The sequence below is a fragment of the Phlebotomus argentipes genome, unplaced genomic scaffold, assembly GCF_947086385.1.
Source record: "Phlebotomus argentipes unplaced genomic scaffold, Phlebotomus argentipes genome assembly contig_2, whole genome shotgun sequence".
Classification (NCBI taxonomy): Eukaryota; Metazoa; Arthropoda; class Insecta; order Diptera; family Psychodidae; genus Phlebotomus; species Phlebotomus argentipes.
The window spans coordinates 2538095-2550584 of record NW_026776162.1 but is presented as its reverse complement, the minus strand read 5'-3'; the positions used below and the strand labels follow the sequence as shown (position 1 = coordinate 2550584).

General features: G+C 42.0%; 3 protein-coding genes across 6 annotated transcripts; 1 reads left to right on the top strand and 2 right to left on the bottom strand.

Moving 5' to 3' along the window:
• Positions 1 to 630: 630 nt before the first annotated feature.
• On the top strand, positions 631 to 3386 carry LOC132265149 (gustatory receptor for sugar taste 43a-like). Its single transcript, XM_059765675.1, has 2 exons — positions 631 to 758; positions 3127 to 3386. The coding sequence occupies exons 1-2, from the start codon at positions 639 to 641 to the stop codon at positions 3352 to 3354; spliced, it is 348 nt and encodes a 115-aa protein (XP_059621658.1). The 5' UTR covers positions 631 to 638; the 3' UTR covers positions 3355 to 3386.
• Positions 3387 to 3635: 249 nt separating this feature from the next.
• LOC132265136 (patatin-like phospholipase domain-containing protein 2) lies at positions 3636 to 8608 on the bottom strand. 4 transcript variants are annotated; one of them, XR_009468561.1, is made up of 6 exons: positions 8261 to 8608; positions 4935 to 5356; positions 4442 to 4872; positions 4300 to 4368; positions 3939 to 4148; positions 3636 to 3870 (listed from the first exon to the last, which is right to left on the bottom strand). XR_009468561.1 is itself a non-coding variant. In XM_059765653.1 (5 exons), the coding sequence occupies exons 1-5, from the start codon at positions 8418 to 8420 to the stop codon at positions 4056 to 4058; spliced, it is 1152 nt and encodes a 383-aa protein (XP_059621636.1). In that variant the 5' UTR covers positions 8421 to 8608; the 3' UTR covers positions 3945 to 4055. The 4 variants fall into 4 exon arrangements, 2 of the variants coding, with proteins under 2 accessions (XP_059621636.1, XP_059621637.1); XR_009468562.1 differs by lacking the exon at positions 4300 to 4368 and having other exon boundaries at positions 3637 to 3870; positions 8261 to 8607; XM_059765653.1 differs by lacking the exon at positions 3636 to 3870 and having other exon boundaries at positions 3945 to 4125.
• Positions 8609 to 9287: 679 nt separating this feature from the next.
• Positions 9288 to 12431, bottom strand: LOC132265152 (putative leucine-rich repeat-containing protein DDB_G0290503). Its single transcript, XM_059765678.1, has 3 exons — positions 10587 to 12431; positions 9520 to 10514; positions 9288 to 9458 (listed from the first exon to the last, which is right to left on the bottom strand). The coding sequence occupies exons 1-3, from the start codon at positions 12175 to 12177 to the stop codon at positions 9390 to 9392; spliced, it is 2655 nt and encodes an 884-aa protein (XP_059621661.1). The 5' UTR covers positions 12178 to 12431; the 3' UTR covers positions 9288 to 9389.
• Between the last annotated feature and the right edge of the window lie 59 nt (positions 12432 to 12490).

Sequence of the window (12490 nt, the reverse complement as noted above, 5' to 3'; positions counted from 1 at the left end):
CTCGGCTTGTGAGCCTAATTCAACAATGTTCCCAATTCATTTCAAGCCTAATGTTGATGTTATACAAAATTTTGTTTTTTAGAAGAGATGCTTTGAAGAAAAATCGATATAAAATATTTAGAGAATATTTTACCCTTTGTGAAAACAAAGGAATAGTGTTTAAAGTAAAGAAGAAAGATAATACAAAATCCATTTCTATATATTTTATGGTTGTGTTCTATGTCCAACTAATATCGCTGACCATCATATTGCTGAAAGTGACTGATGAAAATCATTTTTATACATTGAAATGCTTTAGCATTTTTGGGTATCTCTTCTCTTACTTTCAAATAATTGTAGCGGGAAATGAATTCTTTGAGATCATACTTCAATGCAAATCCATGATATTTCACGTAAATGAGACACTGAAAATGTATAAAGACTTACTAATTCGCGCAAAAAGTGGAAGCAAAGCTCATTTAATGATCGTATCATGCAAAATGAGTGATGACATAAGCAATTTGCAAAAATTAAACAGTGAAATTTATGCTGCATGTTTTGAATTAATTGAAAGTGAATCTTTTACCATGATTATTGTTTTATTGCATAAATTTATAGAAATTATTGTTCCTGTATTTTATGGCTTCATTGGCCGAGAGATGGATACACTAGAATTTGAGAATGAACCACAGTTTATGATCTTGGGAAATTCCTTTACACTTTCCAATTTTATTTCCATATTTCTATGCATTGGTGTGTGCGAAAGGATGCAACAAGAGGTAATATTCATGTTCAGAAAATCAATATGTTCTATATGAAATGTTATCTTTACTATCCTTATCAATCGTTCCGATAAAAATTTGATTATTGTTGATTTTATCATTCTAATTGAATTTCTCTGATATTGAACAGTTTTTGGAATAGAAAGCATGGATTAGTTTATTTTTCGGGAGTTGTCTTTGTAGTCGAATAAAAAAATGACTGCTTTTATGCATTATTTCAACATTATCAATACCTTTTTCGGCATATCGCTGAATTCATTCAACTCAAAGAAGAACATAGTTGTGCTGTCCTTCAGTAAAATCTGCTACTGTGCCACAATTCTCTTTTGCGTCTTCTTTTCTTTTCCGAATGTTATAGAATACTTATTTACCAATGTCTGGAACACGAGTGGAAATCCTTTGGCACGTCACATGTGTGTTTTTCAGACATCGTCACAATACTTGCTCAATATTGCTCTTCTATCCTACAAATTGTTCTACTGCAAGCAGGAAGTTTCCTGTACGAATGAATTTCTCCAGTTCAGCGAAAGATTTAACAAATACACAGAGTGTGGCATTGTGAAGAAAGTTGAAAGGGCGCATTGCAAAATTCGTCTTTTGATACTGAATTGTGTCTTTTTGTTCTTCTATCAAATGTTGTCACTCACAGTTGTGATGTTCAAAGTGCTTCGCAACCCAACCGATGGCATTCTGTACATTGCTGGCTATGTTTTGCTGTACTTTCAAATTGCTGCGGCCGGAAATATATTCTTTGAGCGAATTCTGCAGTACAGTTTCGTGATTGCGTGTCTCAATCACACTCTAAAGGAACATCTCAATATTTACCAGCAAGAAACTGCGCTTAGGAAAAGTAGAGCACATTGCATGTTGATAGCCTGCAAAGTCAGTGATGACCTCAACTTTCTCGAGGAATTAAACTCCGAAATCTATGACAAGATATTGAAGATCATTAAGAAAGAATCCTTCGCCATGATCTCTGTTTTCCTTCACAAATTCTTGGAAGTCATCGCTCAGATGTTCTATCAAATCATTTCTCGATCGCGATATGTTGAAAAATATCACGACGATCCGCTGTTTATCTTTTTCGGATTCAGCTACTGTTTTTGTAATATGATAGCACTTATCATGTACATCAACATTTGTGAAAGGATGCGACAGGAGGTAAAGAGAGCCTTGAGGTGTGTTTCAGTCCTCAATTGATAATGTCGGAAAATGATTGATGGCGTATCAATTGAGTGACCGTAATTAAATTTACTCATTCACGAGATATTAAGCGATTAGTGGGAAAGTTCATTGGTTTTGTGTGCTTGTTGATTCAGTGCTTTTAAGAATGGCTCTTGAGGCGAAAGCAAGCTTTTACATTTTCACCTCTGCTTTCTACTATTTCAACAAGTTTATGGGATTAATACCCTTTTCTTACGATCCTGCGACGAGAGTTTTCAGTGAATCAGTTCTATCCATTTCAATTTCTCTCCTTTCTTTGATTTCAGCAGTGTTTACTTATCCAATATTTCTTTTCAAATATTTTATTCTTCTCAGAAATACTTTGAAATCCAATTTGGGATTGTACGCGGGACTAATTCAGGCAACTGTGCACGGTTTCATTCTAATAGCTGTGTTATTTCTAAATATTATTAATAGAAGAGGATTTATTGCATATTTCAACGCGAAAGTGGATTATGATAAGAAATTAGCTGAAATTGTGCCTAAAGTCTATCGGAAAACTTACTTTTTTACTGTTACTTTTATTGCTATCGCCGTATTTTTGCTAAAAATTATCACAAATTATACTCTGATATTATATGTGGCGAATGAAGATGAAAGAAATTGGTTACTTTATTTATTTTTTGTATTCCCAATAATAGTGACGACATTGACGGGGTGTAATTTTGCAAATGAAGTGATTACATTAGAATTTTTTGCATCACAGATAAACAATTATCTCATGGAATTGAGAGATGAAATAACAAATCTACCAAGGACGTCTTCAGAAGCACAGAGAATGATTTTGTCTAGTCGAATAAGTGACAAAATTGATGGGATTTTACCTTTTTATACGGAAATCAACAAATTCAGCATTAGTTTAAATCGCCTTCAATCTGTGGTTTTGCTTTTTTATTATACCAACAAGTTTTTGGAATTACTATTGCCATTATTCTTTGAGTATCTAACACTTATTGGATTATCAGACAACATTATGACAGTGGAACTTGTTCTAAATGTCTTTTTGAACGACTTCTTTAACGCTATGGAATTGATTATGACTCCCATATGTACAAGCAGATTTCTGAAGGAGGTTTAGAAAATGGAAAGAAAACTTACCAGAAAATACTAGAGTTTTAGTCACTCTCTTGTCTCGCTTTAGATGACAACAACTGCAAAGATTCTGCACGAATTTCCCGTTCATCAAACTGACGATCGTCTCAAGGAGAGCATCAGTCGATTTTCCCTGCAAATCCTCCAGGAAAGACGCCCGATTTCCGTCTGCGGAATGTTCAATGTGGACAACACGCTACTCTACTCCATGATCTCATCGATGACCAGCTATTTGATACTATTAATACAGTTTCAACTGCAAGGAGTTGGAAAATGAATTACATAATAAATTGTTCATTTATGCAACTTTGCCCCTATTTTGCATTTCTAATCGATCAATTCTCTCGGTTGTTTTCGCATATTTACGCTCGTTTTTATGATTGACTGTGAAATTCCATCTGTCGTATTTTGCCTAAAGACATTATCAGCGAGTGAAGCAATAACATTGCTCTTGCGAGGGAGAAACAAATGCGCAAAAGTATTATTTTGATAACCGTAAAGGTTAATACACACATCTTGCCAAGAATGTGGCAAAAAGTAAGTGTTGATTTGAGTTTATTGACATTGACCCACGCACAAATTTCTCCAAGATTACACTCTTTTTTCTGTATTTCATTTATTTCAGTCTAATACATTATAATACAGGATCATTGAACTTGTGTCACTTTCAATGACTTGTAAAATCTCATAGTCAGAAGATTCTTAAGAAAATTGTCTATAAAAATGATTTCCACCTCGAATACCTTGGTCATGTACAAGAATAGAAAAAGAATTATCGTGAAAATGTGTTGATCTGCAAGAGAGAAGACAAGAATGCATTATTGAATTGATAATTGAGCGACAGTGAAGAGAAAATGTTACCTTCTTGGAAATGTCACATGAGTTGATTAAAAAATATTTTCAAGTCTTTCTCATCTTATCGCATTAACTTATATTAATGTCATTTGGCCGGTTAAGTGGAGGAGAGCTCTCGCGATCCTATATGGTCTTTTCAATCTGAATCTCCGGCGGAGTTTCTTCAAGATCCTCATCATCCCAGTAGACTTCTCTGCAAGGAAACGGTAAAGAAATCTTCTTTCTTCAATCACAATCTATTCCATCATCTTTATATGCATTTCCCGGAAAATCCCTGAATGAGTGTCGTGAAATTATGATAGAAAGCGGATTCAGTGCACCCCAGTTAATCACGGAATGTGTGGAGAAAGTGTTAAGTTCGACTAACCCCCATTTGTGAGGCAGGTCGATGAGGAGCTTCTCGAGGCGAGTGTGTGTTAGTAGTCTTCTCCTCAGTCTACAGGAAGAGAAGCACGTGAGAAATGATCATGAGGCCGTGACAGAGAGAGTCCCGGAAGGCCTGTACTAACTTTGTGAGTGAGGAGGGCAACACAGAAGGCAGGAAGGATGTGATCTTTCGCAGCATTGTGGGCAGTTTGTGCTTGAATAGCCACGACACGATACCCTTGTTGGCCGAATCGATCGCCGACTGGAGCACGTGTACCACCGTGTCCGGCAGGTTCGCCCTGGAAGCATGCTTCCTGTGCTCCGTGCAGTCCTTGCACTCAGGATCGTAGTCCTCCATCATGTACTCCTGCGTGTCCTTAACCGTGATCTGCGTCTGCACCGAGATGCATCGGTTGCAGTTGATGAGATTGTTGCGCTGCAGGAAGCGCAGGGCGTCGTCGAAGCCCTGCTGACAAATATTGGACAGGATCTCCGCCTTGGGTGGCATTAGGATGTAGGAGAAGCGATTCATGTTCGCTCGCGACAATTCTATACTCGTATTGGCGAAGTTGATCTGGAAGAAGTTCAAAGTTCACTTCTGCTCAAGTCCTGGCGTGTGTGCAAAGAAATACTCACGTGGAAGAGCTGCGAGCTCTTGTCCCTGGGACAAATATCACTTTCACCACAGAAGGGACTGACTGTAATGGTGTTCTCATTGATGGTGGGCAGATTGTCGGAGAAGCCGCCGTCCATGTAGCGCACGCCATGGAAACGCGGCGGCAGGAAGCCCGAGAACACGGGGATGAAGCAGGCGCACAGGAGGGCCTGGAAGAGCTCCTCGCGGCTGCTGAAGTGGGACACGATCACATTTTGGCCATCACATACGCGCGTCAGGGACACATGAAGGCGTCCATTCACTCTCAGGTGGGCGTCCTCGGGCAGGAATTTGTGCAGACCCTCCAGCAGGATGTTGTTGATGTTGAAGCGCGGACTGAAGGGGCCGAGCTTGTGCGATCGCGCCACCATTGAGATCCTCAGCATCTCTGAGGTCATCTCGGCTGCAAAGAGAACAAGAGAAATCCTTCATTTCCCAGGCAATATCGACATTGTCAGCATGAGCAAATATTTGTCCACTATCAGCACGTTTCGATGCATTTTTGTGGGAAATAAATCACTAAGCAAACACCCTCCCCCAAAAGTGTCTCTCTCCTCGGCGCCTTATCGCCATGGAATTGTGCAAATAGCCAGAGAAAAAGGCACACAATAACAAGTTTTGAAAGAAAATTAAAGACAATATTGGCTATTTGCTTCTCATAGGCTCTCTTATCACACTGTCAATGAGATCTTCTCCCACTTTTCCCTTCAAGGCACGCATCTTTCGTCACGTTTCCCCACCAAAACTCTCAGGAGCCTTTTTATGCTGATTCATCATGCCTGTGCAATAATGCATTTCTTTCTGGAATATGTAATTTTGAGTCACAAAGCGTCATAAATTATGGCAAAAATTATGTTAATTCCTCTACCTGCAGGTCATCCAACCCATGACTCTTTAAACCGACCAAAACCGACTAAAGCAGAAAGGTGGGCTCGTCATTTTCGCCATAAAACCCAAGCAATTCACAGTCGCATTGCATACAGATTAACTAAGATACATTCAAACGTTTCTCTGTTATTGCTGATCTATTCTTATGAGCATTTGACCTTGTTTTCTTATCAAAAGTGCAATTCTAAGAAATTTAGAAAAAAAATATAATTATCCTCACATCCATAAAACATTTCTACTCATTTGCGTAATAGTAAAGTTAAAACTTCATCAACAGCAAGGTCTCAAATAAAACTTACAACTAATAAAAAATTTTTATTCCGTGCTTAATGGAAGAAATCTCATTAGGCTATTTTAAGCTAGTAAAATTTCCATTATCTCAAGTCACACTGAAATTACCATGAAAAGGGAATCAGTGGCAAATATTTGCGGACAATTCTTTATGGAAATGGGCTGATATTTCTGAGATTTGCTTCCAAAAACACAACCAGATAAGATAAATATGACTTAGCCATGCCTTCCGGAAGTGGAAAATTACCCGGTGATCTGTGCAAAACCTGCCCATCTCGTGTCAAATGCAACTTTTTGGGCCAACGCGAAAGGAGCGATAAGGAGGTGTCGGACGGCAATTCGTTAACAATCTTCTCGCCTGAGTGTTGCATGTAAATCGGAAGTGTGGCTTTATATGTTGGGAAATCAACAGAATAAATGCCTTGTGTAATATTTTATTATTGTCATTGACGACACATCTTGAGATGCGTCACGTTGTTTTTCCTCATCCATCCTTCATATTCTCTCAATTCTCTCTCGTCTCTGATATCTCGCTGATAGCAGCGAGTCAATATTAACGGACAAATAGGAGGTCTCATGGGGAGAAGTAGCACAGTGGCTTTTTGGTGTGTGGCGCGCCTTAAATGCCCTGCTGGGAGGGAAGGCTCGCTCTTCGCTTGAGGAATTGACCTTGCTGATTGCGCCACAATCAGAGGCTTAATCGGAAAATATCGGCCAACAGCACACTTTTTCTCACCCACTCTCTGCGGCTCAAGACTCTCGCGAGGCACACGCGCGATAAGGAAGGGGGTGTGTAAGTGTGCTTTCGCTGTTTGAGGTGTCTCTCTTCCATTCAACAGAATGTATAAGACACGGCGCGTAGAAAACGTGATAAGGGGGAATCCGTGTGTGTGATAACTTAATTAGCGAAAGGGAGATTTAGAGACTCTCTTTTCTCAGTAAGCGACTTTCGTGGGAATTTTGCGTAGTTTTTTGCCCCTATCGCGCGCGCTAAACCTTATCATTTGTGGGTCAATCCTTTTCTCGTGCCCTCCCCGAGTTGTATACACAAATTTTCATTCAACTGACACACTTTGGGGCCACCGCAGAGCCACCCCGAGTTGGATGTGCGCGATGATTTTTGGGGGCAAGCGCGATAACCCATCAACCAATTTGCGTACAGATGCGAGAGAAAATCCCGCGCGCGCTTTTGCGATCAGTAACGTAATGAATCCTAATAGCCCAGGCGAAAAAAACACCCTAGAGAGATTAAAGCCATTTCTAAACCCACTTTTCAGCGTGGAGAAATATTTCTCGCGTGAGATGATTGCGTCAATGAGCTGAATGACTTTTTGTGTAATACGCGACAATGTTGATATTTTGCTAATGCTGGAAAACAAATGACTTTTTGCCTCGCTTATCAGTTTTCTTCGTTGCCACTTTTTGCGAAATGACCATCACTTCCTATGTGCTCTTTGAAAATACAGAACGATCGAAAAGAGCCTCTTATCGAGAAGATTAACGAGGAAAATTCCACCTTTGGGGGCTTTTCCACCAACGTGGACTAATTGAACCTTTGGAAGGTTGGCTCACGAGTTTTCTTATGGCTTCATGACCACATGAGGTGAGAAAAAATGATCGATGAAGGTCAATATCGATAAGATTATACATAATTGCCCTCCCCGAAAGTCTCGCAAAAATCTTCTGATAACCCAAGTTGAGCTCATACCTTTGTATACCTGTAGAAATTGCACATTTTGACAAATTCTGTGTAGAAAATAATATTGGTCTGAGGTTTACACTCGAAACGCGTGTGAACTGATATAGAAGGTAATTACTGAGCACAACGCTCTTTCTGTGCGATATCTGAAATATTTCCCACACACAAAAAGCTTGGTGGAAATCAGCAAGGGCAAAAAAGAGCGTAAATCTTGCAAATTACACTTGAGCACCTTTGGAATTTGGACCGCACCATCGCGATAGAGCGATGAAAAAGTGCAGACACGATAAAAGCTCAATACAGTGCGCCATAAAACAATGATTCTGAGTCAATCGCTTCTGTTGAGAGTCACAGCGCTATTTTGCAAATGCTGACCTCAGACATGCGGTCAGATATTCCTTGGCAAACATGATGAGGGCACAAACTCACTGAGCGGCAGGTCGCATAGTAATCCAACGGCAGCTAGAGAGCCAGCAGAAGCACCACTGATTTTGTCGAGCAGCAGATGAGGCGCATACTGTTTGAAACAAATAGCCACACCAATGTGATAAATTCCCAGGAAGCCACAGCCAGCAAAGGACAAATTCATCTTCCACCGAATCCCAAAGTTCTAGCTCAAGTGTCTTCTCTCTCTCCGGAAAGTAATATGCACGAGATGACAAGCGTCTAATTGCAGTTCTCAAATCACTTGATTCCCTTGTCAGGAGACTCTTCACCGTGTGCTTCTTTCCTCGTCAACGGAAAATGTTCAACTGACCAGCCGTTGTTTGACCAAGCTTATTGCCTGTCTCAGAACGTTCCGTTCGGTGATTGTATTGGTGCGAAAACACTCGTCGCACTGCTGATAAGAGGGGAGACAGAGAGAGAGCGAGAGAGAGAAAAGAGGCATGAGAAGGAGGGAGTGAGCTTTTGTAAATAAATAGCAATTATTCACCGTATTCCAGCAATACACAAAGCATTGCAGTTGATCGTACGATTTTCTTGGTCTTTCTCTTAATCCTGGTCGACTGATAATTAATTGCCACGCAGCCGCACAAATGCTTGTCAGCACCACAATTCATAAACATTTCAAATCTGACCCTTTGCTGACGATTTTTCTCCACATCTCCTTATCATTTTGCCTCAAGCAAATGATTGACCCAATTAAGAGAATCACGATATTCCACTATCTTGCCCGCCTGGGATTTAGTATTAGAGACTGCAAAAGAATCCCTCGAGTGATTGTTTCGTCTAATGATAGCTGAATCACTTATTTTGCCATCACAAAATTATTTTGTTACATCGAAAATTCAGCAGATCAATCGTCACATCTCCTTGATGTTGTATTTCCCATATTTCGAAAAGCGATCATTTGCGTCACAAAATTAGAAGAATCATCACTTGTTATTAGAATAACCTTCATGAAGCTCACATTTTGAGAAAACTACACAGAAACGCATGTGATTTTGTAAATCCATTTATAATAGAGAGCTTACTTCATGTTAATATTATCAAAAATATCTCGCTTACAAAACAACAGGGAAAATAGTGATTTATCAGGTGGTGTGAAGTAATCCGCTTACGGCCTCTTGAGCATTTCCAATTTTCTCATGTATTCCTCCTCAATTTTAGCTACTTTCTCGTCAGTCTGAAAGATCAAAATCATTAAAACTGTGCAAAACTTGCGAACAACATCCCACTGAACTCACCAATTTTGCATAATAGACCTTCAGAGCCTCCAGACGTTCGTCAATCTTGACTTTGTACGCCTCATATGAAGACCGAATCCTCTCTGACTCCTTCTTCATGTGAACATCCTGGGCCTCAGCGTACTTCTTATAATTTTCCGCCTTTTCCTTCGCCGAGTCGTACTTCTTGGCCGTCTCATCGATCAGTCTCTGCATCTTCATCTCCCGCACCTTAACACTCTCCTTCTCGGCACTCCACTCCCTCATGAGCTCCATCACAGCATTCTTCTCCTTCTCGTTCTGCTCCTTCAGCTCCTTCACTACGTGCCGAAGCTCCTCGGCTTGGCCCTTCAGCACACTGAGGTCCTGTTTGTACTTGTTGACTATCTTGCTGTGCTCCTCTGTGGAGCGCTGACTCTCAAACTCTTTCTCACTGATCAATCTCTCGAACTCCTTCCTCTCCGACAAGATCACCACCTTGAACATGTGAACTTTCTCCTCGAACACCTTCTGCATCTCATCCCTGTAGGCCACGAGCTTTTTCACTGTCTCCTCCGCCTGCAATTCCTTCTCCCTGAACTGCATCTCCATCTTCTTCATCTCCTCCGCGTACACCTTGGCGTACTGATCGTACATCGCCGGATTACTGAATCCCTCCATGTCTGGCGACGTGGAGACGCTGGCGTCGCGAGAATCCACCTTCTGTGGTGTCGAAGTGGAACTGCAATTTTTTATGTACTCCCCAAATTTCGCCGCCTGCTCTTTCAGATCGGCAATCACGCGATTCTGCTCCTCCTTCAGTCCCAGTCGCGCGTGCAGGTCATTCACAGTCTCCGTGGATTCCTTCAGTTCAGACTTGAGATGATTGATTTCACGCAAGTAATTGGCACAGTCCTTCTGCAGTTGAATATTCTCAATTTCCTGCCTCGTGATATCAGCCATCTGATTGAGGCAATTGCTGCAATCACGAGAATCATTCTTCAATGATCGCCGTTTCGTGACACATTCGAGTTTCTCTGCAACAGATCAATTGGCAATTACTGCAAATTTGCTGACAATAACTCAATTAACGAGCAGCGGCATCTTACCTTTCTCAAATTTCTCCTTCAGCTTCGCCATCTCCTTCTCGTGCTCCCATTTCTGCCTCTCAATTACTTTATCCTTCTCCTTGATGACATCCTCGCTCTCTTGCAGACTCTTCTTCACATCGTCAAACTCATCCTGGAGACACTCGAGATTTTTCACGAAATCCTGCGACTTGAGCGCATTCAATTCACGCACGAGATCATTCTTGGCCGACGAGAGTGAACAATATTCATTCTTGAGCTTCTCAATCTCCATTTGAGACTCTCTCACGAAATTCTGGGCCACCTCGGACAATCCCTCCTCTTTCATCTTCCAATTCTCCTCCGATTCATTCTCATACAGACGCACTTTCTCAGTCAATCTCATGATCTCATTTTCGCTTTCGGCTATCTTTATCAGGGAATCATTGTTTGCCTGTTTTAGAGTTGCAATTTCAGTGCTCTTTGCAGCAACATCCTCTTGCAACTTCCGTATATCCTCGCGCTTCTCCTTGAGATCCGCCAAGGCGCGATAAAGCTCTTGCCGCACGTTGAGATACTTGGCGTCTGTCGTCAGAGGTGTGCTGCTCACGAGCTGTTTGTCCGAGTCGAGAAATCGAGTCTCTGTCTTGTCCTCCAACTCCTTTGTGAGCCTCTTGATTCGCCTCTCCATCTCTTCGGCCTGCTTCTCAAGAGCTGCCACACTTTGTCTCAACTGGAAATTCTCATGGCTGAGATCGGGACGACTCAGGAGATCATTGCACTGCTCCTGAGTCTCCCCCAGCGAGCGCATGAGATCATTTATCGTGTCCGTCTTGTCCACAAGCAGCGCCTCGCGACTCCTCTCCAATTCCCTGTACTTCTTCTCCATCGTGCTCAAGCTCATCTCACGATCATCCACCTTCTTCAGCAGGCCATTCACCTGCTGCTGCAGCAGTTCCACCTCAGCATTCCTCCTATCCGAGTCCCGAAGTTGCTCCTTTCGGCGCAGAGCGTTATTCTCTGCGAGTCGGAGCTGCATCTCTGAATCCTTGAGCATGCGATTCGTGTTCTCAATCTCCACCAGCATGTCTGAATTCTTCTTCTGCAGCTCCTGCACATTCGATTGGAGTCTGGCCACGGTGGAGTTCAACTCTGAGCACTTGGCCTTGCTCTCGATCAGCAATTCGTTGGTCTGCGACCGTGTCATTATGGCACGCTCCTTCTCGGCATTCGCAATGGCCAGACACTTCTGCAGCTTGTCAATCTCCTGGTCACGCACCTTCACTTCATTGGCCAGGGTGTTTTTCAGCTGATATGTCTCTTGGGCATTGATTTCGAACACGCGCGCCAACTGACCTTCGTCTCCTCCGGAATAATGGTCCTGCTGCATGGGATGACTGTTCAGCCAGTCACCCCTCGCTACCCCCTGACCAGACGGTGGGTGAACAAACTGTCCAGACTCGTCCGGGTGCTCATCTTCAAACATCACATCCAGAGCTTCCTGAATTTCCAAGTTATGTCGCCTCCTCTCCTGTTCCTCCTCTTCCTCCTCATCTATTGTATTATTATTGGCAACCTGAATGCTGGAGGCGCCCTGAAACACACTCATTTCAGGCGGATTCATTATTCCCATTTTCCTAACGTTCTCTCAAAATTGTGATGCACAAACGAAATCCCAGCGACAATTGTAGGTTATATCACAGAAACCTCTCATAACTCTCCTTCAGCGGCACTACAAAGGCACTCTTCTATGGCACGGAATGCTCCAGGCAGTTCCTTCTCCCTGCACTTATGATATTTGATACTTTCTACAGCACTAAAGTGGAAATTTTAGCATACTTTTCCGACAAGAAAGCTTGAACCACAGCAAAATTCACCTCTGGGCGCTTCAGTGAATCTGGCAACCCGCGTCGCAATTTTCGCCACTCGCCATTCGAAAAGTAACG